Source organism: Procambarus clarkii, chromosome 78 (genome assembly GCF_040958095.1).
Source record: "Procambarus clarkii isolate CNS0578487 chromosome 78, FALCON_Pclarkii_2.0, whole genome shotgun sequence".
NCBI lineage: Eukaryota > Metazoa > Arthropoda > Malacostraca > Decapoda > Cambaridae > Procambarus > Procambarus clarkii.
In genome coordinates, this window is record NC_091227.1 from 12,838,737 (window position 1) to 12,859,375 (window position 20,639).

Here is a 20,639-nt window from a genome sequence, read left to right on the forward strand (position 1 = left end):
AATAGGACGGAGGAAAGGAATTGTGATCTGCCACATCGCTCTACCATCCTCCTACTGACTACGTATATAGGTTATTCAGTTTATATGTGATTGTATATAGTTTCACCGAGTGAAATCTTGTCTACATAAACCAAAAGACTTCAGATAATACAATTAAAAATATCGAGAATTGTTGTACTCACGCGTTCTGAATGTGTCCTTCCTCAGTGTACTCCTGGACGATGACGGAGCGGACCTTGCTCTGGTCGAAGGCGGTGTCGTGAATGTGGTATTGTGTGGTGACCCACCCGATGTACACGTGGGCGGGGTCCTGCCCAGGGAAGATTCTAACGCCGTAGAAATACTCGTTCATCAGTTTGAGGCACTCTGGGTCAAACAGCTCCTCCTCCCGCAGCTCCTCCGTCGCCCCCTGTTACCAACACACACAACATTCACCAATTAAAATTTGCGTTATACATTAAATCACTTAAAGAGTATTGCATAATTTCCAACAACTACCATCGCTCAAAACTATATACACAATTAGCATTCACTTGCAGAAGCTACTGAGAGCTTGCGTTATTTATACCACAAGCACAACAATAAAATTATCTTCCAACCACTTCCAAACCTATGAATACCAGAGTTTAGTGTTGAAAAACATCTTTTAGACCAAATACAGCCATGAAATGGTCTGATTATTGATCAAATTGTTATTGTGTGATCAGTATTCCTGAGTCACATAAGAGCCATGACAAACTGACAAAGCACTTATCAAAAAAGTTCTCATAAATCTTGTAGGGAAAGTGAAAAACTGTTTACCAACTGAAGTAATGTACTGCTATGCCTCTCTTGCCATGTTGGTGACTCAGGATCCTATTACCATGCACTGTGAGTCTCAAGAAAAGCCATTATTAGTGTATGTGCGTCAAATTAACCTGTCTTTCAGGAATAGCAGGAGGCACCAGCTTGGTCTCCATTCCCTGAGTTAGCCTGACGGAGGGAGACCTGTTCTTCCTGGCAGGACGAGGAATATCCAGGCTGTTAGCCGAGGGCTCCGGTGTGCGGCCTTTGCTCCTGCTCCTGTCAGCACTCGCATCACGCTTTTTGCTGAAGAACCTGTAGATAAACACACACTAGATATCTAATACTATGCACCTTATCGCTTACCATAACATGAGTTCTGCGAGAGTAAAATGACTATAAGCAGAGAATAAGTCGGAACAGCGTGACTGCACACCAGTGACCCAGCACACACACGACAAAGAAAGTGAAGACGTGTTGGTGCGTCCAAGACCTGGTGGACTTGCTTCTTGCAAGTGCACAAGAAGCCATAGTAAAGCAAGAGGCAAAGTCATAGTAAGTGGAAAACGTAAGACATTAAAACAAAAGCATAAAATTGAAGAAGAGTTCCGACACAGCTCAACCATTAAAAGTAAAATGAAAAACATACAAACGAGAAACATTAATATACGTCACGGACAGATTTGATCATTGTTGCAAGTCAAACACCTCTTTGAATTCCTCCTAAGTTGGATTCATGCCCAAGATGCAACAGGCATTTCCACTCTGAATTGTGACACAAGAACACTGAAACAAAAACGAGAACAAGTTTTTTGCTCTTTGGTCTATTGTAACACTGATCAATTTCTCACCTACTTCCTTCAGGAACTTCAATGCACATTTCCCCCACGAACTAAGGGTCTTTGAGCCGATCGGAACAAAGCTGTAGCAGTGTGTCAGACCTCTATATTTGATGGCTTTCTGTGTTTCCCTGAAAGAAGTAGCGCTATCCCCTTCGTTTGTGCTGTGTTGGAGGTAGGTACTGGCCAGTGTGGAAGAGCATATGTAGTCACACACCAATTCCTTCCAAGGAATCAAGGTGACCCCGTCTGGGCACTTCTGAGGTTCGTTGGGTCTGAATAAGTGTGGTTCTCTTTGTGCTGGGCAGCGGGCCATGGCGAGGCTCCTCTTGATGATGTCGTTGACTTCTTCATGTCTTGCAATCTTACCCTGTGATTTACGACATACCAGACCACGACGACCATATTGGTCTGCCATCGTGATTCCGCAGGTGCACCTATGTTCGGTGAGGATGAGGGCGGCATGGCGAAGAGAAACTCCAATGCAGAGAGCGTCATGATTGAGGCAAGTTCCCAGGGCTGCATTGGCCACAGAAAATAAATAATCCCCAGCATGGGATACTGTTACCGCTAGGAGACAAGCTTTGTTCTCAGTATCTGCGTTTTCAAGCACTGTTGTGACAGTCTTTTTTCCATTATGGGGCTATTCCAGTGGGTCTGCTTGTAATCTTTTGAGGATTGTGGTCAGGGTAGAGGGTGTACAATAGTTTTCCATTGATTAGCTGCTTTGATGAACTCTTGATCATGAGTTCCCACTGAGTTTTCCATATGCTCCGGTAGGATCTTCTCTACTAATTGGTTGGCCGCTGTGCATGATAATAAGAATGCTGGAAGTGCTACCTCAGTTGCCTTTCGTATACTTATCCCCCCAAATCTGACTGGTAGTGTTGCTTGGTCCCACTGACTGTCATCTAAATCTAGGTTGAGTGCCTTCCTGAATATTGACTTGAGGAGCTCATCATATTGAATTAATAGTAGGTTGCCAAAAGTGGGTGCACACCTTAAAATGTCCGTTAGCCTGGGTAAAGCAAGGTAAGGCACTTTGTGAGAAGATAGAGGGCGTCATGGGAGTCCAAGTCCCCCTATTCTCTCTTCCATCCTCTTTAGGTCGTTAAACTTTTCTTCAAGGACTGCAGCAATGGCATTGTGGCCCAGAGGTGCTCCAAGTAGTGTGCTGTCGGTGGGTTCAATGACTGAGGCTTCTGGTAAAACAGATTTCACTGCATTAATGACTACCTCACTGGATGAAATAATTTCGCACTTGGAGGGGTTAAGAACGAGACCCATGGTCTCCCCTTGTGACTTCACCAGCTGCAGGTCTTCCAGCAGGGAGTATTGTACTCACCTAGTTGTGCTTGTGAGGGTTGAGCTCTGGCTCTTTGGTCCCACCTCTCAACTGTCAATCAACTGATGTACAGGTTCCTGAGCCTATTAGGCTCTATCATATCTACATTTGAAACTGTGTATAGAGTCTGTCTCCACCACATCACTTCCTAATGCATTCCATTTGTCAACTACGCTGACACTAAAAAAACACCCGCACTGTCCCCCTAAAGCGTGTGCCCCTTTGTGTTAAATAGCATGTCATTATCTACTCTATCATCTGGGGGGATGGGGGACCCCATCCCCATCTAGGGATGGGGTTCGTGGACGTGCCAATCCAAGATCAGGACTGCAGATGATGAGTGATAAAGAATAAGTCACCCTAAAGGTGGTGGTTAAGCCACCCATGAATAGGCAGTAGGTGGAGGCTCTTTCAAGTCATTACCAGTACCAATAGCTGATACTAAATATCTGTGATTGGATGGAGGTCTTCATGGTGGATTTCAGCCTTGGAGGGCTGGCTGTACCAGTTAAGGAGCTGGTGGGTTAGTGTAGACCTCAAGATCTTCCGCTTTTTCATTGGATGAGACTTTGGCTGAGCCGTGCTGTCATTGGTGTTTGGTGAGGTGGCTTCATCACCTCACCTACTACGTTACCGAGTTGGTGTCGTACTTGTGCTACCAACGACCTTAGAAGAGCTTTAAGAGTCCCTGAATCTTGCAATAACCACCTTGAAGCCATCAACACTGCCACTCATCTGGTCAAAAAAGGTGTCCAGCAGCTGGACACCCTCCTAGATACTGTCAAGCAGTGTCCTCACCCGTGATAGCAGCCTGGTGATTTAAATTCGACCTCAGCACACAGTATACATTTACTAAAAATAAAAAATAAAATATAATCTACCACACAGGGCGTTGAGTTCCTTGACGAACCGTTGATTGTCTTGTCCGGCAAGCCTGCACGATAATGCCTGCACGTGATGAAAGGGACTGTGAGGGTGCTGGTTGGTCCTTAGGTTTCCAGTGGGGAGGCCGAGTGGCCTGTTAGAAGGGCCACTGCTTAGTAAGACTGGCACGGTCGTAGTCTGCACCTGGCTTATAGAAGGGAGGCTCAGGAACTGGTCAGGTCCAAGGTGGTGGTGACTTGCCTCTGGGTGGTCGGTGGCGTGGTCTTCTCTTTAATGTTCTTCATTTCCTCCTCCTTTTTTGTGCAGAGGTAGGAGGTGGCAGCGTGCTGTTCTCCACGGTTCGCGCATTTCTTGGCGGTGGCGATACAGTCCTTATAGTTGTTAGTACCGGAGCATGAGATGCACTTTGCCCTGGGCACTTGTTGGAGAAGTCATAGCTAATGAACTTGTAGCACTGTCTCACGTTGTAGACCTTCTCCATAGCGATCTGATTTGGAGAGGTGATTCCAAAGTACTTGAAACCGTTCTTCACCGATTCCTGGGCCTGTTTTGCTGTTTCGAAGGTCATCTTCATCGTGAGTCGAGTGGCATCGTTAGTCTTGATGAGTAGAGCTGTCGTCGCTTTCAGGGTAGGATTTTCTTCATTCGCTTGCCGCACTATGATGTCCGATACCTCACCCCACTAACCAGCGTTTCAAAAATATCGTTTTCCCAGCAGTGATTTGTCTGGGAGGAATTGGTGAGAGGTTCGCCTCCAGTAGTGAGACCCGGCATTCCGGATCCAGCATCTTCTGTAGGTCCACTTTTGTTGCCACAATTACTGTGGTCTTGTTACCATGCATATAGACGTCAACTGGTCCCACTCATGTTGCCTTGTCAATGGCTGCTGCAATTTCGCGCTCAGAGAGTTTGTAGACTCCGAGGAGTTGCACTTTCATTTTGTATGTCATGTTCTCTGGCAATGGCTCGGATTGTCTGCAGAACCTGAGGAGACAGTTTGTTGTTGTTATTTTAGATTTAGCTACTCAGAACGAAATGTCCATGTAGCACGGGCTATGGTGACCCCGTAAAGGAGACAGGTTGTTGTTGTTTTAGATTCAGCTACTCAGAGCAAGAAGTTTCAGTAGCACGGGCTATGGTGAGCCCGTAAGTGGAGGCTCTTTGGAGCCAATATCTGTATCAATAGCTGATACTAGAGATCTGGCGATAGATGGGGGTCTTCATGGTGGTTTTCAGACTTGGAGGGCTGGCTGTACTAGTTACTAGCTGGTGGGGTTAGTGTAGACCTCTAGGTTTTCCATTTTTTCTTTGCCTGCGACTTTGGCTGAGCCGTGCTGTCGTTGTAGTTTGGTGAGGTGGCCTCCATGAGGAAGTCTTGAACCGAGTAGGTGTCGTATTTGTGATGCGGCGATGGAGATATCCTACTAAGGATGGAGAAATCCTACTAAGATTTCCTCGTCGGAGGAGTCCGTAACCTCCGTAGTTGGTGTTTTCGTCTTTTGCCTCGCAGCCTGAGGTAGGCTCAGGTGTCGTAGATTGGTGGTAGAAGCTATTTTAGGAGCGTTGGTGGTGCTGTTAGCATTTGTGGACAACACATCTGCTGAGATGGTGATGGCAGGAGTGTTGGGAGCTGGAGAGGGAATTACCTCTCTTTGTGCCGCCCGGGTCTTAGGCGGTTCTGGAGTCTGAGTTGAAATCGACCTTGTGGTCTTCCTGGTGGTAGTCTCCGGAGTGGTAGTGGAGGCAGTGAGACTTGCGCCAGGGTCTATGATCGGGTCTAGGCCATTGGTTAGGTATAATATGTTCAATTGACTGACAAAACGGTGGTTGTCTGGTCCGGCAAGCCTTTCTGCTAGTCTATTAAGACCAGGAATAATGCCGGGGGGGGCTGCGAAGGTGGCTGTGGGGCCTTGGGTCCCCATTGTGAAGGCTGGGTCGCCTGGTTGGAGAAGTCACTCTTTGGTAAGGCTGTAAAGTATTCTAGTCGGGTGGTGGGTTGAGCACCTGAGACTCTGGTCGTGGAGGCAGAAGGGTTGGGTCTCTTGGCTTCAATCTGGGGCCTTGATGTTTTCCTGTCTGCGGGGGCAGCAGTAGGAAATTGCGGGGTGATTGCCATCACAGAGCAAGCAGCGATGGGCTGTTGCCTTGCATACGGAGTAGTCATGGTCCAGTGCGCACAGGCTGCACTTCTGGACAGGGTGCTGACACTTGTTGGTGGGGTGGGAGAGCTCGTAGCACTTGAAGCACTGCTGGATCTCATGGTATCGTTCCTGTTTTACTTGGTGGGGTTGTATTTGCAATCTGAAGCAGTAGAAACCTTGTGTGGCAGCCTGGGTGGCCGCAGCTATGGTGATGAAAGTAATCTTCATTGATGATTTGTCGGTGCTGAAGAACTCTAGGTTAAATACACCCAGGCTCGGATTTTCGTCCTTGATATTGTCCATGATCTCTTGTTGCGGTCAGCGATCCATTGGTTGGTCCAGCTGGTAAAAACAGTTCTTCCAGGAGACAGGTTGTTGTTGTTTTTGATTTAGCAACTCAGAACGAAATGTTCATGTAGCAAGGGCTATAGTGAGCCCGTAAATGAGACAGGAGTAAACATCAGATTTATAGAGCTGGGAGGTCAGGTACATACAATAAGGTGAGGAGAAAGGCGACAGTAAGGAGTAAAGGTAAGATGCATGGGTCAATACACTAAACATACAAAGATTAGTCAGGTGATTAGCACTCATGTGACCGTAGTGGGTATGGCGTATTGGGCAGTGACGTCATTGCTGGCTACTTCGCGCTCCAGTCTTGCTCTCACTCTCATACTGGTTGGAGTGAATAATTCCGGTATTTGAGTATTTATGGCGGGTTGTTCGACTTTTATGTAAATTGCTTCTAGAATTGGTAATCTTCTTACTTCTCCATGTTTCTCAAATATGGAAGTGTTTATTCAGCATCTCTCTTGTTAAGGTGATGTCATGGGCTTGTCTCATGTGATTTTTAGGGGCACCTGATGACAGGTCAAACGCCTCGCTTGGTCGACGTCAATATTTTCTACGCGTTGTGGATACGTTAGGTTTTATTATTTTAGTACACCATATTGTGTCCATTATGGGGGGTAGTGAAGAGGGCGAGTTGCATCAGCACATCTTCAGAAATACAAACAATGAATACAGTGCATGATATATAGGCAGGAAGGTGACATTGAGTTGAAAAACAATGTCATTATAATACTGGTTAATGTGCACAAGAGAGGAACCTGCAGAAAGCCAATTTGGTCAATACTGTTAGTCTCTAGATGTAATGGTCTAGTGGGAATAGTTGTATATTAATCATTATACTTAGATAGTTCTTTTTAATTGTAGCATTAAAATGGGTCCAAAGTGTATAAGCTATTACTAATAATCATATAACATGGCTTTATAATATATATTAAGACTACTGCGGCGGTCAGTTTAAAAAAACGAAATTCAGTGAAAGATTCTTAAAGTTCTAGAGGGTTATAACAACATTATAATGCAAGAATTTGTTTTCGACTCAATGCTTAATATGGTAATCCCCTCCCCCCCCCCCCCCCAGGTCAACACTAGACATGACAGTAAAGTGTATTTATTATTTTATTAAAATCCCGTTATTTGGAATAAACTAGAATTTCTTCTTTTTTGATAATATTCTGGAGGTCGTTGGCAACTTTTCATAGTGGCGTGAGTAATCATATCGCTCCTGCGTGTCATGTGGTGTCACGTGTCATGTGGTGTCACGTGACATGTGGTGTCACGTGCCATGTGGTATCACGTGTCATGTGGTATCACGTGTCATGTGGTGTTGCGTGTCATGTGACATCACGTGTCATGTAGTGTCATGTGGCGTTGCGTGTCATGTGGCGTCGCATGTCATGTGGCATCACGTGTCATGTTGACTCACGTGTCATGTGGCATCACGTGTCATTTGGCGTTGCGTGTCATGTGGTATCACGTGTCATCACGTGTCATGTGGCGTCATGTGGTATCACGTGTCATCACGTGTCATGTGGCGTCATGTGGTATCACGTGTCATCACGTGTCATGTGGCGTCATGTGGTATCACGTGTCATCACGCGTCATGTGGCGTCATGTGGTATCACGTGTCATCACGTGTCATGTGGCGTCATGTGGTATCACGTGTCATCACGTGTCATGTGGTGTCACGTGGCATCATGTGTCATCACGTGTCATGTAGTGTCACGTGTCATGTGGCATCGTGTGTCATGTGGCATCACGTGTCATGTTGCATTGTGTCATGTGGCATCACGTGTCATGTTGCATTGTGTCATGTATCATGTGTCATCACGTGTCATGTTGCGTCACGTGTCATCATGTGTCATGTGATGTCACGTATCATTTGGCATTGTGTCATGTGGTGTCGCGTGTCATGTGACATCACGTGTCATGTGGAGTCATGTGGCGTCGTGTCATGTGGTGTCGCACGTCATGTAGCATTGCGTGTCATGTGGCATCACGTGTCACATGGCATCTAGTGTCACGTGTCTTGTGGCGTCATGTGTGATTGCGTGTCATGTAATATCACGTGTCATGTGGCATCATATATCATGTTGCATTGCATGTCATATTGTGTCGTGTCATGTGATGTCACGTGTCATGTGGCATCACAGTGTTATGTGGGGGCACGTGGTGTCATGTGTCATGTGGTATCGCGTGTCATGTGGCATTGCATGTCATGTGGCATTCTGAGTCATGTGGCATCACGTGTCATGTGGCATTACGTGTCATGTGGTGTCGTGTGTCATGTGGTATCACGTGTTATGTGGGGTCACATGGTGTCATGTGTCATGTGGTGTCATGCATCATGTGTCATGTGGCATCACGTGGTATGTGGGGTCACGTGGTGTCATGCATTATGTAGCGTCACGCCGTGTCATGCGTCACGTGTCATGTGGTGTCATGCGTCACGTGTCACGTGTCATCATGTGGTGTCGTGCGTCACGTGTCATGTGGTGCCATGTGGTGTCGTGCGTCACGTGGTGTTGAGTGTCACATGGCGTCAACAATTACATCATAGATTCAGAAGAGAAAAAATTGTGAATTCAACAAAATTTACTTTGGTTCAAGTCCTTAATAGTCTTAAAAATGGATTTTAGTAACATCTAAATAGTTTGAAAAAGTAGGACAATACTTATTATATAATAAATATTTTTTAACACTATTCAGTGATAGTATTGCAACATTTATTAACAAATTAAAAGGAATGAATACATTTCAGGAATTTATAAAGAAATTGGTAAGTTTTAAAAGAGGCGGTCTGGGAGCCGCCGCCCCAGACTCAAGAAGAAGAGAAGAGAAGCTGCGGGTGGAGGCTTCAGTAACCAAGCAACCATATACACACTCACACACGTTAAGCCAATATAAATACAACCAACCACATGAAGTAAACATTTAAGTAAGTGCAGTACAGCTCGTAAGCTTCCAGATAACATTGGTAGAAATGTGGTAATAACAAAGTTTAGAAAAAGGTCTTTTTATCACATAAGATTTAAAGAATTACAAATAAATAGCAAAATGAAAAGGAGACGAGGTGCCAGGGGGCCCGGAACTATATCAGCATAACAGCTGCTGCCATTCAAACAATGGAGACCACACTTCACACTCATTCTTACCTTTATACTCTGACTGCTTTATTTTGTTAAGACATACACTAAACTACTTCATTCAACAAATAACAAAATCCTATATTGAGTGTATTGAAACGCCTCTTCCTGGGGAGCCACTCATTAGCTTCCCAATGCTTCAGTCTGGATGCAACTAAGCCTTCGGGAACAAGACAGGAATCACTGACCAATGGCCAACTTCCAAGGGCCAGGGCCAGTAACTGCCCCTACTCAAAGAAGTAAAGGGGAGCCTGAAGACTATACATCACCACACAACTGAGCAAACGATCCACCAGAAAGGGAAACTGCTCCAAAACAATCATCTGTTTGGAGAAATTTGCAACTTAAACAAAAAACCAGCTTTGAATGTAATGAAATGCCATTTTCTGGGTGAGTCCTGGAGGCTCCCCGGAGCCTCCAGACTCAGGCTGATATGAATCTCCCTAAATTTGGTATCAGTCGATGTGGGTGGAGTTCTAGGCCTACCGGGGACAACGAGCCAGAATCTGGCCCCCTTCAGAGTGGCACGAGGAACAATCGCCTATAGAAATGCATATGTGATTTTGGAGTATTCTATATCTGCCATCGACTTGGACAGGTACCCAGAAATATGAGCACCCCAAAACAAATCCCCAATTCTGGTTAAAACGACAAAAATAGACAAACGAGTGGACAGAACTTTCCAAATGAAAATGAGCAAACAAGCATGACGAGCCCCCCCCCCCCTTCCCGGAAGGGACAAAGGGGAGTCCCACACCCCCGCGCCGCGATCCACACCCCAGTTCTGAGGCTGGATATCAAAAACGCGAAAACCGCCAACCGGAGGGAGGGAGGGCTGCCGGGGAGCCTCCGGGACTCACCCAGAAAATGGCAGTTCATTACATTCTACGCTGGTTTTCTGGGAGAATTCTACGCTGGTTTTCTGGGAGAAGCCCCTACGGCTCCCCAGAGCTACTTCACCAAAGACGAAAATGAAAGGGGACTTACCCAGGAGGCGGTCGGTGCTCACATCTCAACTCAAAGTCGAGACAGGCCGCAGCCACCGACTCAAAGCAACACAGACCCAAGAGACCCGCACCCATGAACAGGGAAGAAGGGGACCGGATCACAGCAGGGGAAGAACGAGGGGGCGTGGAATGAACCAAGGCAGACGCGACCAACACCCCCAGGTCATGGTCCCTATAAGCAAAACGGTGCAGCCTCGGGGTATGAAAAAACAATGAGCGTTGCCCTGAGACAAGGGAACAGAGCAACCCTCAAACTCGCACAAAGCAAGGGACTCAGGGGTCACATCCATCGGACCCGAGTGCCCCCGTGGGGTTTCCCAGGGCCCCTAGACTGGGTCTACTAAGGGTTATCCCAAGCAGGTTACTGCTAACCGGCGCCCAAGAAAGCTGAACCTCCAGGACATATCCATTCACAGGGGCGAAGCAGGGGGTACCACCGAACACAGGAGGTCAACACCCTAACTAAACAGGGGCAAGGGACACAAGGCAGACTTCCCCTACCAGGCCAAAACAAAAAGGAAAAGAAAACCCCCTGCAAGAGGATATCATACCCAGGAGGAACAGAGCCGGCCGCTGTAATAAGTGAAAACTAGCTGCACAGTACCCCGTGCCCCACCAGTGCAATAAACTACCACTTACCCCAATGTAAACCATGGCGAAAACCCCCCAAAACACTCGGGGCGGTCAATTGCCAAGCAGCAATAGACCAACAGAGGTAGACCCAAGGTGACTTGTGGAAGATATCCTCAAGCCCCAAGGGCAATACTTACACTTAGGGAAGGGAACCCTTCAGTGCATGCAGCCTGAGTACTTAGGAATATTACTCCCAGCTCGCACGCCACCATAAGAGCAGTACTGAACCAAGACACAGCACAACACAGTCTGGAGCTGGAGCCACACGATCGTGATGCCTCATATCAGCCAAAGACCTGCGGTAAGGATCCCTGGTGCAGGGGTCTGGGGCTCCCCGTTTCCCCTCCCGGGGAGGGGGGAAGTTGCGTAGACATGCGGCGCGGCTCGTGTGATGTCATGTTTGTTTGCTCGTTTTCATTTGGGGAGTTCTGGAGTGTTGACGTGGCGGTACTGACATGGGGAGCCATCTCCCTCCTGTTCTGCGTGCAAACTCCGTGGGACTGGAGTTCATGTGTAAGGCTGGATATCCGACCATTGAGTTGGTGATGTGTGATATGCTTCGTATCCCGGTGGAGGCTCTCTACGGTATTGAGCTTGTTACTGCCCACCGGGTGGTTGTCAAGTTCGTGAGGGAGGAGTACCGTGACTTTCTTCATCGGTACGAAGGGCGTACGTTGTCGTAGCCAGATGCTGCCAGCTCTGTGGTGCCCTGACTTATGTCAGTGTCCACGGTGCGCCCCTGGAGTTCCCTGAAGATCTCCTTCGGCGCTACTTCGGGAGGTATGGTGCAGTAGTCGGTGTGCGAGTGAACATGCTTTCCTCGGGGAGATATGCTGGGCGGCGGACGAACATCCGTACGTTAAGTATGCGCCTGCTGTCGGATATCCCGTCTTCTGTCCGGCTACTAGGTTACTACGTCCGGGTGTTTTATGCCCGGCAGCCCCGTACTTGTTTTCGATGTGGCCAGCTGGGGCATCAGCTGGCCACATCGAAAACCACATGGCCGCATCAGCTGACCACAGGGACCTCAGAGCACCCTGCCGAGTGCTCTGAGGTCCCTGCTGCTCCTATCAACTTGTTCCGGGAGGAGGATTTCCTGCCGCTCCCTCAGGGCGTGGATTCCGGAGATGAGGAGGTGCGGGTCCCGTTCACTGCTGCTGCGGACCCCCCCCCCCCCCCCGGTGGTTGCTGTTCCTCATCCGGGTGATGTGGTGCCGTCGGTTGGTCTACCTGCTCCCGCCACTGTTCTCCCTGTTCCCGAGGGCCTTCTTGGTGCACCATGTGCGGGTACCCCGTCTTCTCCCGCGTCTTCGGCAACTCCGCCTGACCCTATGTCCGTGCCTCAGGTCCCGGATGTGCTGGGTGCTGAGGTCGGTCCGGCGCTTCCTCCTGTCCCTGGCCTGGTACCCCATGTGGTTGAGGATGCTGCCGTTCTGCGTCGTGCTTCGGTTCAGCCGGCGTGTGTTGCCCGTGTCTCCGAGTCTGCCTCCGGGTCTGACGATGTGCGGCCTGAGTCTAAGCGTACCCGGCGTTTTTCTCAAGTGTGGGGCCGATGTTGGTGAATTCGGCGATTGTGGATCTTCCGGCGGCGGTGGGGTGGCTCCGGGTGTATTGCCTACCACGGTGGTGGTGGAGGTGCATTTGCCTGAGGATGCTGGTACTGGTGTTCCAGCCTTCGCTTCCAGTATGGTGTCTGCGGCTCCTGCTTCGGGGGCGTTGCCTGCGACGGATGGCTCCCATTCCACGTGGGGGTTAGTTCCCCCTGCTGAGGTTCGTGGTGAGCGGGGGGGCCCTGGTAGTGGTGTTGAGAAAAGATGCTCACTCGGGGTTTTGAGACCCATTCCTCAGTCCCCGTTTTCTCGGCAGCAGTCTTGCCGCCTCTTCCGTCTCTGGCCGTCTCTTCCGTGTCTCCTGCGGTCTCAATGGAAGGGCTACCGTCTCGTCAACCGTCCCCTGTTCCTGTGCTTACGACGGCGAGGCAGTCTCAGCTACCCTCGTCCGCATCTTCAGTGTCGTCTGCTTCCTCGCAGGGCGTGGTTGGCGCTCCCCGGCCTCGTTATGTGACTTGCGTCAGTGACCTTAAGCGTTGGCCGTTGCCGCCTGATCTGGATGTTCCAGAGTTTATGATACCCCTTCGGTCGCGGGGGATCCGTAACCCTTCCGACCTTGAGGATTTAATTTGGGAGGCTTATAAGAAGTATCCTTACGATTTTTTCCCTGAAAAGTACGCTTCTACCTCTTGAGGACTGTGTTCCTCGCATATGAGTTCTTTGTATTTTGTGTATCCTTTTGTGTGCGTGGCTGTGGGGTGCGGGTAGGGTGTGTGTGTGTGTGGGTGGGGTGGGTTATGCTTCCCGGTTCCTGCGTGCTCCGGTTTGTGTTGTGGGTTTCTTTGTATGGCTTGTTTGTGGGTGTGCGGTTCCTGTGCGTTTGTGTGTCCAGTTGTGGATGTCGTGTGCGCTTGTTTATGTCATATTGCATGCCCTTCAGGCTGTTGGCGTGTTTCGGCCAAGGTTTATGCTCCTTGTTATGTTTTGCCTCCAGTTTGTTTGGGAGGTCTGTTTTTTTTTTATTGTTTTTATCTTTATTATTGTATGTTTATGGTTTTGTGTTGGTGCATCTCCATCTGTGTTTGGGGTGTTGGTAGGCTTGTTATGTGTGCGTTTTGTTTTGGTGTTTCCCCTATGCTTATCTTACCTTGTGTTTTCTTTTTTTTGTGTTTTGTGTATGCGCTTTTGTGTGTTTTGTGATCAGCCCTTCCGGCTGGTCTTCTCTTGATTTGTTCCTTTGTCCGTGTACATATGTGTGCTTTGTGCTTGTGTTCTATGATATGTTTGTCTATGCTTTTATTGTAACTTATACGCATGCTTGCATGTAAAAATAAAAAAAAAATAAAAAAAATTGGAGGAGTTCTGTCCACTCATTTGTCTATTTTTGTCGTTTTAACCAGAAAAGGGGGTTTGTTTTGGGGCGCTTACCATTCTGGGTGCCTGTCCCGGTCGATGACAGATATAGAATGCCCCAAAATCACATGTGCATTTCTATAGGCCATTGGTCCTCGTGCCTCTCTGAGGGGGCCAGGTTCTGGCTCATTGTCCCCGGTAGGCCTAGAACTCCACCCACATCGACTGATGCCAAAGTTAGGCATATTCATATCAGCCTGAATAGCTCCAAGGAGCTGTAGGGGCTCCGCCCAGAAAAGATGTAAATAATCACTTCCACTGCGAGATCGCCGTTTGCACATTCCCACCCACCACCAGATGGCAGCAGGGAGGTGCAAACAGCTTGGGCACATCATCCGTTGCAGCGGTAGCAGACCATAACTTAGCTGCTGTGGATTATGAGGTCTCACAACAAGGACCCAAAACCTTCACATAACTGCCGAACAAAAAACATCTTGCGCCACACAGATTCGATGACCCTCGGCCTATCTAATGCTCACTTAGTGATTCACTGCAACAAGCCTCATTGATAACTCAGGCACTAGGATATGGAACTGCCATGTACCAATGTAACTAGGCAAAGTTGGCATATGCACTGCAACAGTGGTCGCCTTGAAAATTCAAAAAAGCAGAAAAACATGAAACTCAGAAGCGACTTCTTTCCAGTAAAGTGCAAGAGTATGGAGAAAAAACTCATGCCCGGCAAACGGAAAGGAAGCCCAGACCTCATACCACAACCAAGATTGAGAAGGGTACTCATACACAATAGAGCTGTGTGGTCCTGGTCCCAGATAAAGAACCGAAACAAGTTCGGCCGCACCAAATCCGAACCTGCATAAAGGAGGCGAGTCCAGGCCACTAACAGGGACCCGGAAATGTACGCCCAGCAGAAAAGTCGAGCTCATACTGCGCCGGTGTATGAATAAGTGTTCCTGTGGAACAATAAATACTCAGCGAGACACTAGAAGCGAATGGAGGGTATATAAACACAACGTACACGATACTGAGGGGAATAGATGACAACGATAGCCTCTTCAGATTGAGAGAATGCAGGACAAGAGGACACAAGAGGTAGGTGTAGCATAAAGAGCTAAACCTCACTCCCCCATACACTAATAAGTATTAATAGGTAAGTACCAGATACCACAGAGGGTAAAAGGGCAACCAAAAATCTTTCTGAGAAGTCTCTGGAGCCTGTGGATGCTGAAAACTGATAACTCAAAAACACTGCTAAGAAACAAAGGATGAGGATAGAAAGTCCAGCTACCTACAACAGTGACTCGGACAGTGCAATGCCCAGCTCCACTGGAGCGTGTAGGTCTATGGCCCATATAGCCACTTTGGGGCCCGAAACTATGGTGAAGGCAGAGAAGCCTTCTTCAACAGTTGATGAAAAAACACCAGAAGAGGAAGGAGTAACTTGGCACAAGTCTCATAATCAACTGCTTCACTTCCTCCTCACAGAACAGCAGGGATTCAACTACCAAGGTCCACAAGAGGGCGCCAAAGACAACTGGGACGTCGATCCCATAATACAGCCACCACTTAGTAAGCGCTCATCACGAAAGTGATTCAGCTACAACAGAAGTCCAACAGTGGCAAACAATGCAGAATGACGGTGACAGCAAGAATGACAGGAGCACCGAATCACATTGTAGGAAACTCACACAGTGGTGTCAGGCCGGTGGCCAGCAAAGCCATGCTAGACTGCCATGACCTAGAGCTAGACATGCTAGGGCCTTTGAAGGGCAAATCAGCATCATAATTGTCAACAGACAAGCAAGTAGGCCACGTGAAGGGAACATATCTTGATGAAGCAGACACAAAATCCCGACCTATAATATCCACTTGGTTTCAGATCCACCAGGGATCTCAATGAAGAACAGTCACACATGTGACTGAGCTCGCCCTCTGCCCCAGCATCAGGAAGACAGCTAAAAGAAGAGCAGGATGCAAGATTTACACTAGCACACACCTTAAAAAACAAAACAAAAATTCTCCATTAACAGGGCCCGCTGAGGAATAAAACCCCATGCAGTGCCTGGAAGTGGAAGGCCTGAAGAGAAAGCAAAACGAATCCCATAGAGAAGACAACCTTGATGGGGCAGAGGGAATGCAAGCCGGCTACCAGGTAAGATAACCCTAGCTACAGAAGGTGGAACGAATTGACACCAAAGCAAATAGAAAGAGGGAGGCACTGAAATATGCCAGAGCCCAAAATCTGATTGGTGATGGGCGAATGAATATATGCTGTGATCTTGGCTTGGAAACGATTGCTTGCATCACTTTCGTCAATTCAACAAAATATCTCCAAGATGTTGTTTGCTTTGGAGAATTCTGACTTTGATATAATTTTTGCTTGGGTTCTGGTGATCTATCCCCAGACGTCCTTCACCAGATCAGAACAGACCAGATTCTGGTTCAGACTTTCGGTTGGTGTTCATAGGTCACAGAATCCTGGTTGGTTCCCGAAGGCTTGGTTGCTTCCATGTTGCAACATTGGGGAGCGACTGAGAGGATCCTTCCAGAAATTACACTCAAATTAAATTAATTTTTTACATTAAAATGATCATATAATGTATATTGCATTTTGTGACAACTAAAACGCAGTCAGTAAGCTTAGAAGGAGCTCAGAGTCTTGGCCGTCAGTAGCATTATTTACAACGAAGCACCTATATATTTGGTACATTTACAGTGATCTCTAGTGACAGCCTACACTAAAGCTTGTTTGGTTCAAACATTTTAATTTGATAAGAGATACTAATAAATAGTTTGTGAAAAGCTGTTAAACTGTTTGTGGAGTGTGATGGATGTCATGGGTGCCTGGTGGTCTGTGCAGGGTCTTCCAATCCACAGGTGCTGGGCACAACTGACAGTCTAAGGCTATCGTGGCTATTGGCTAGCTTAGGCTGTCTTTGCAAGCATTCCAAACCACACTAACACATGACATTGTTCACAGCAACAGACGCCTGCTGCTCCTCAGACATGTGGACATAGAAAAACTTTTAATTGCTACAAACGAATTAAGACGTTGGCAATTTCCCTGAAGCGAGCAGACCTGGATTATGAGGACTGCTAGTTGCCCATGGAAATCAAGTACATTGCAAGCTGCACCATACTCCATGAACTGTCAATAGTCAAGAGCCTCCCGCTAACTGGCAATCACCCCGATGTTGCTAGCTGCCATGGGATTTGATTATTAGCTTTCACGGGATCTGGGAGCTCCAATGACTGAGTGCCGGGTCTGGACCCCACAAGGCGCCCCAGACTCTGGGAGCCTTGTGGCGCCTGACTCAGGCCCTGGGCATTGCTACTTGTCCCTGGCTCCAGCTGCTAGATATTTGCCCCGGGCACCGCAAGGCTGATGCAGGAGAATAGGCCATATGTGAAGAAAATATATATACGTGCATTTTTTACATAAATTAGGCGAGACGTGAGTACCTGGCAGCCATGACGGCAGTCACGGCGGTGTGGAACTGTCTGCTCAGGGCAGCCGGTGGAGGGAACACGACATGGTCAGTGAGGGATCCAACGCCACCCTCCCCCACCCTATTAAGCCAAAATGTTAAATCTGGTCCCCTTTAGTAGGCATCATGCAACAACAATCCATATTTTCAGTATATCAGGTGACAAGGAGGAGTAGGAAGGTTATGGGTGTTGGAGCTAGCGCCCCCCCGTTGCTCTCTTCGGGAAGGGGTCCAACACTGCAACCAGGGACTCACCTGCTCTTGAATCTAAGGCGACGCTCCGTTAGGTCCTCACGTATCATGTCCATGCTTGCAAGAGAGACACTAAGTTGCAACAGTAAAGAGCTCTATATGAAAGATGCTGCATCTCAGGTTTAAATCTATCAGAAGCTGATTTCCATAATACAACTTTGGGGGATGTGTGCTGTATGTATAATGGAGATCAATAAAACAGAATATGATACACTAGGGAAATGTTAAGCTATTGTAATCAATTAACCAATATAACCTATAAGCGTTAGTAACGTGATCATTAATGCTCAAACATTAGTTGGTTGGGTGTTGGGTGTGTACATGGTGAAGGCTGCGAGGGGAAGCTACAACATGGGCGATCCCCCCCCCCCCCCCCCTTCCCCTCCCATCCCCTCACTCCACCCCTCCCGACCCCTCACTCCACCCCTCCCGACCCCTCACTCCACCCATCACGTTACCTACCTGAAAGGCGACTTGCCTCGCTTTTTCCTCTCTGCTGGTTCTGGCGTCGCCTCCTGTGTCTCGCGAGTCACCTCAGTGGACAAGGTAACTGGAAAATACACGCAATGAAAATAATAATAATAATAATAATAATAATAATAATAATAATAATAATAATAATAATAATGCACAAAGAAATCACATTAACGTGATGCATCAATCCCCAAATCCTACCCGGCTGCTACCCGACATTCTGTTACATGATAAAGTTACTCTCCTCCCCCTTATAACGGACCACTATCATGAATGACCAGTTCTGCAGTAAAAGCCATTACTCTTGTGGTCATTATTCTTCAACACATATTACCAACTTTTCTCAGAATGAAGTGTCAGATCACGTGACCACAAAATGTTGGAACGATTATAATGAAATAGGAAAATAGTGTGAGCGCTGTCGTGCCGTCAGAGGCCGCCTCAGTCAGCAAGCGTGGCGCCACCTGGAGACTTTAGATTTTATTAGACTTTTCCTCCTTGGTGGCCCCAGCTTCCGTCCAGACGTTTAATGAAACAGAAGTACTAAGATTAATTTATATTTTTCACTGTTGTTGCTCTTACATTCTTAGAATATTTACAGTGATACAAACACAGCTCTTTATTTTCCAATCCTCTGACACAAAACTGTAACTACTGTCCTATGCTCCCTTTCAAATTCTTCACACACTTCCTTTCTGTGAACAGCGCTTAATGATTTCTGCTTTGCAGCATCAACACCCGCAGCTCTTCCAGTTCAGTTTCTTCACTGATATATTCACCTCTTCCACAGGAGTCATGTGACCTTACACTCTTCTCATACCACAAACTTCAACAATGAACAAATTCACGAGGGCCGTGATGAGGGTTCGAACCTACGTCTGAGAGGATCCCAGACGCACCTTAATCGACTGTGCCACGACATGGTAAAAGAATTGCAACCGAGAGTTCTACTGCCCTCACACGGATCTTGCAGTCTCTCCAAGACACAAACCAGGGTATTATACAATTCCCCCCCCCCCCATGCACCCGGGCGAGGTCAACAAGCTGTTCTACTTCTTCGCCCTTACTTCATTACACACACAAATCATAATAGCGTGATGCATCAAATGAACCCGGCCCTCATCACGGCCCATGTGGATTTGTTCATTTGATGCATCACGCTATTGTGATTTCTGTGTGTAACTTCAACATGTCCTTACATTAGCATCTAGTCCATCAGTGGCAATCATTTGACTTTCAAAGTAATTTCTCCATCTACTACTAACCATTCCTCAGTATATAATTTCTCCTGTCACTGATGCTGCACTTCCCTAATTCTTCAAAAATCACGTGAAACACATAAGTGTACAATGCTTGAAAGTTGTGTAAATGTATACAAGTAGTTATATACATTAATACATCACTTACCAGGGTCTTGAGAGGGCTTGTCCGCTGAAGTGCCTTTCCTGGCCATGCCCTCATCAGCCTCCACACCTTCCTCATTACTATAGTGAAGCTCTGTTGGTCATCAATACATTATAACCTTAAAATAAATTATATAAATAAATAAATAAATAAATAAATAATTACTAATATATTTACTTATTTATTCATATACAAGAAGGTACATTGGGTTTATCAGAGTACAGAGATTTGAAGTTTTATATTCTTGTAAAGCCACTAGCACGCATAGTGTTTCGGGCATGACTAAAAATTACGGACTAATTGTTTAGTAACTTTCAGTAAATTATTAATAGACGAATTAAATGCAATTTTGGTAAGAGAATTACTAGAAACGTATCCTCATAGTGACCTGACATGTATTGGTCAATAAACCTTCACCAGTATTCACTCTTATGTTTCAAGTAATTTCTTGTGTCATATATGAATGATTTCTCAAGTTAATGTCATATTATCTTGTATAAGTCAGGTAGACTTAAATGATCATACATTAGATGGCAGGAAGAATAGTATAGGGTTAAACTCATTTTAGAAATGGTGCATAGATGTGTTGTAGAATGTACGTGAATATCAAGAAAAGATGTGTCTTCAGAACAGGTCTTTGCTATCCAGGAAAAAAGTTTAGACAAGCGCACCTTTGATGTCTGAGAGGGAGAAGCCCGTGTCGACGAGGGAGCTCTGGAAGGCCATGGAAGGCTGAACCTCCCCGTGCTGGATCCTGTGCTGACGGTTCCTCACTTCCTGCCAGCGAGCCGCCTTTTCTTCCTCACTATCCAAGAGATTTTTGCATTAATAGCAAGCGTGAAATAAATAAGTCATCTGAAACTGCCAGAATTGATGAAATATCCAATGATGAAACAGTAAAAATCATTCCTGTGCTTGAGTGAGATCACAGACCACCAAGACAATGCTTCTTACACATCTAAGTGAAGCTTTCTGT

At 47.0% G+C, this 20,639-nt stretch overlaps 1 protein-coding gene across 1 annotated transcript in view; it reads right to left on the reverse strand.

Annotated features, from left to right (window-relative positions):
* The window catches only part of RyR (Ryanodine receptor), a 374,701-nt gene that overhangs the window by 310,942 nt on the left and 43,120 nt on the right, over nt 1-20,639 (reverse strand). Inside the window, exons 16-20 of the mRNA XM_069314342.1 lie at nt 20,335-20,468; nt 19,667-19,756; nt 18,248-18,335; nt 918-1,098; nt 183-409 (exon numbers count right to left, since the gene is read on the reverse strand). Coding sequence (XP_069170443.1) covers nt 183-409; nt 918-1,098; nt 18,248-18,335; nt 19,667-19,756; nt 20,335-20,468 — 720 coding nt within the window. The remainder of the gene's footprint in view (nt 1-182; nt 410-917; nt 1,099-18,247; nt 18,336-19,666; nt 19,757-20,334; nt 20,469-20,639) is intronic.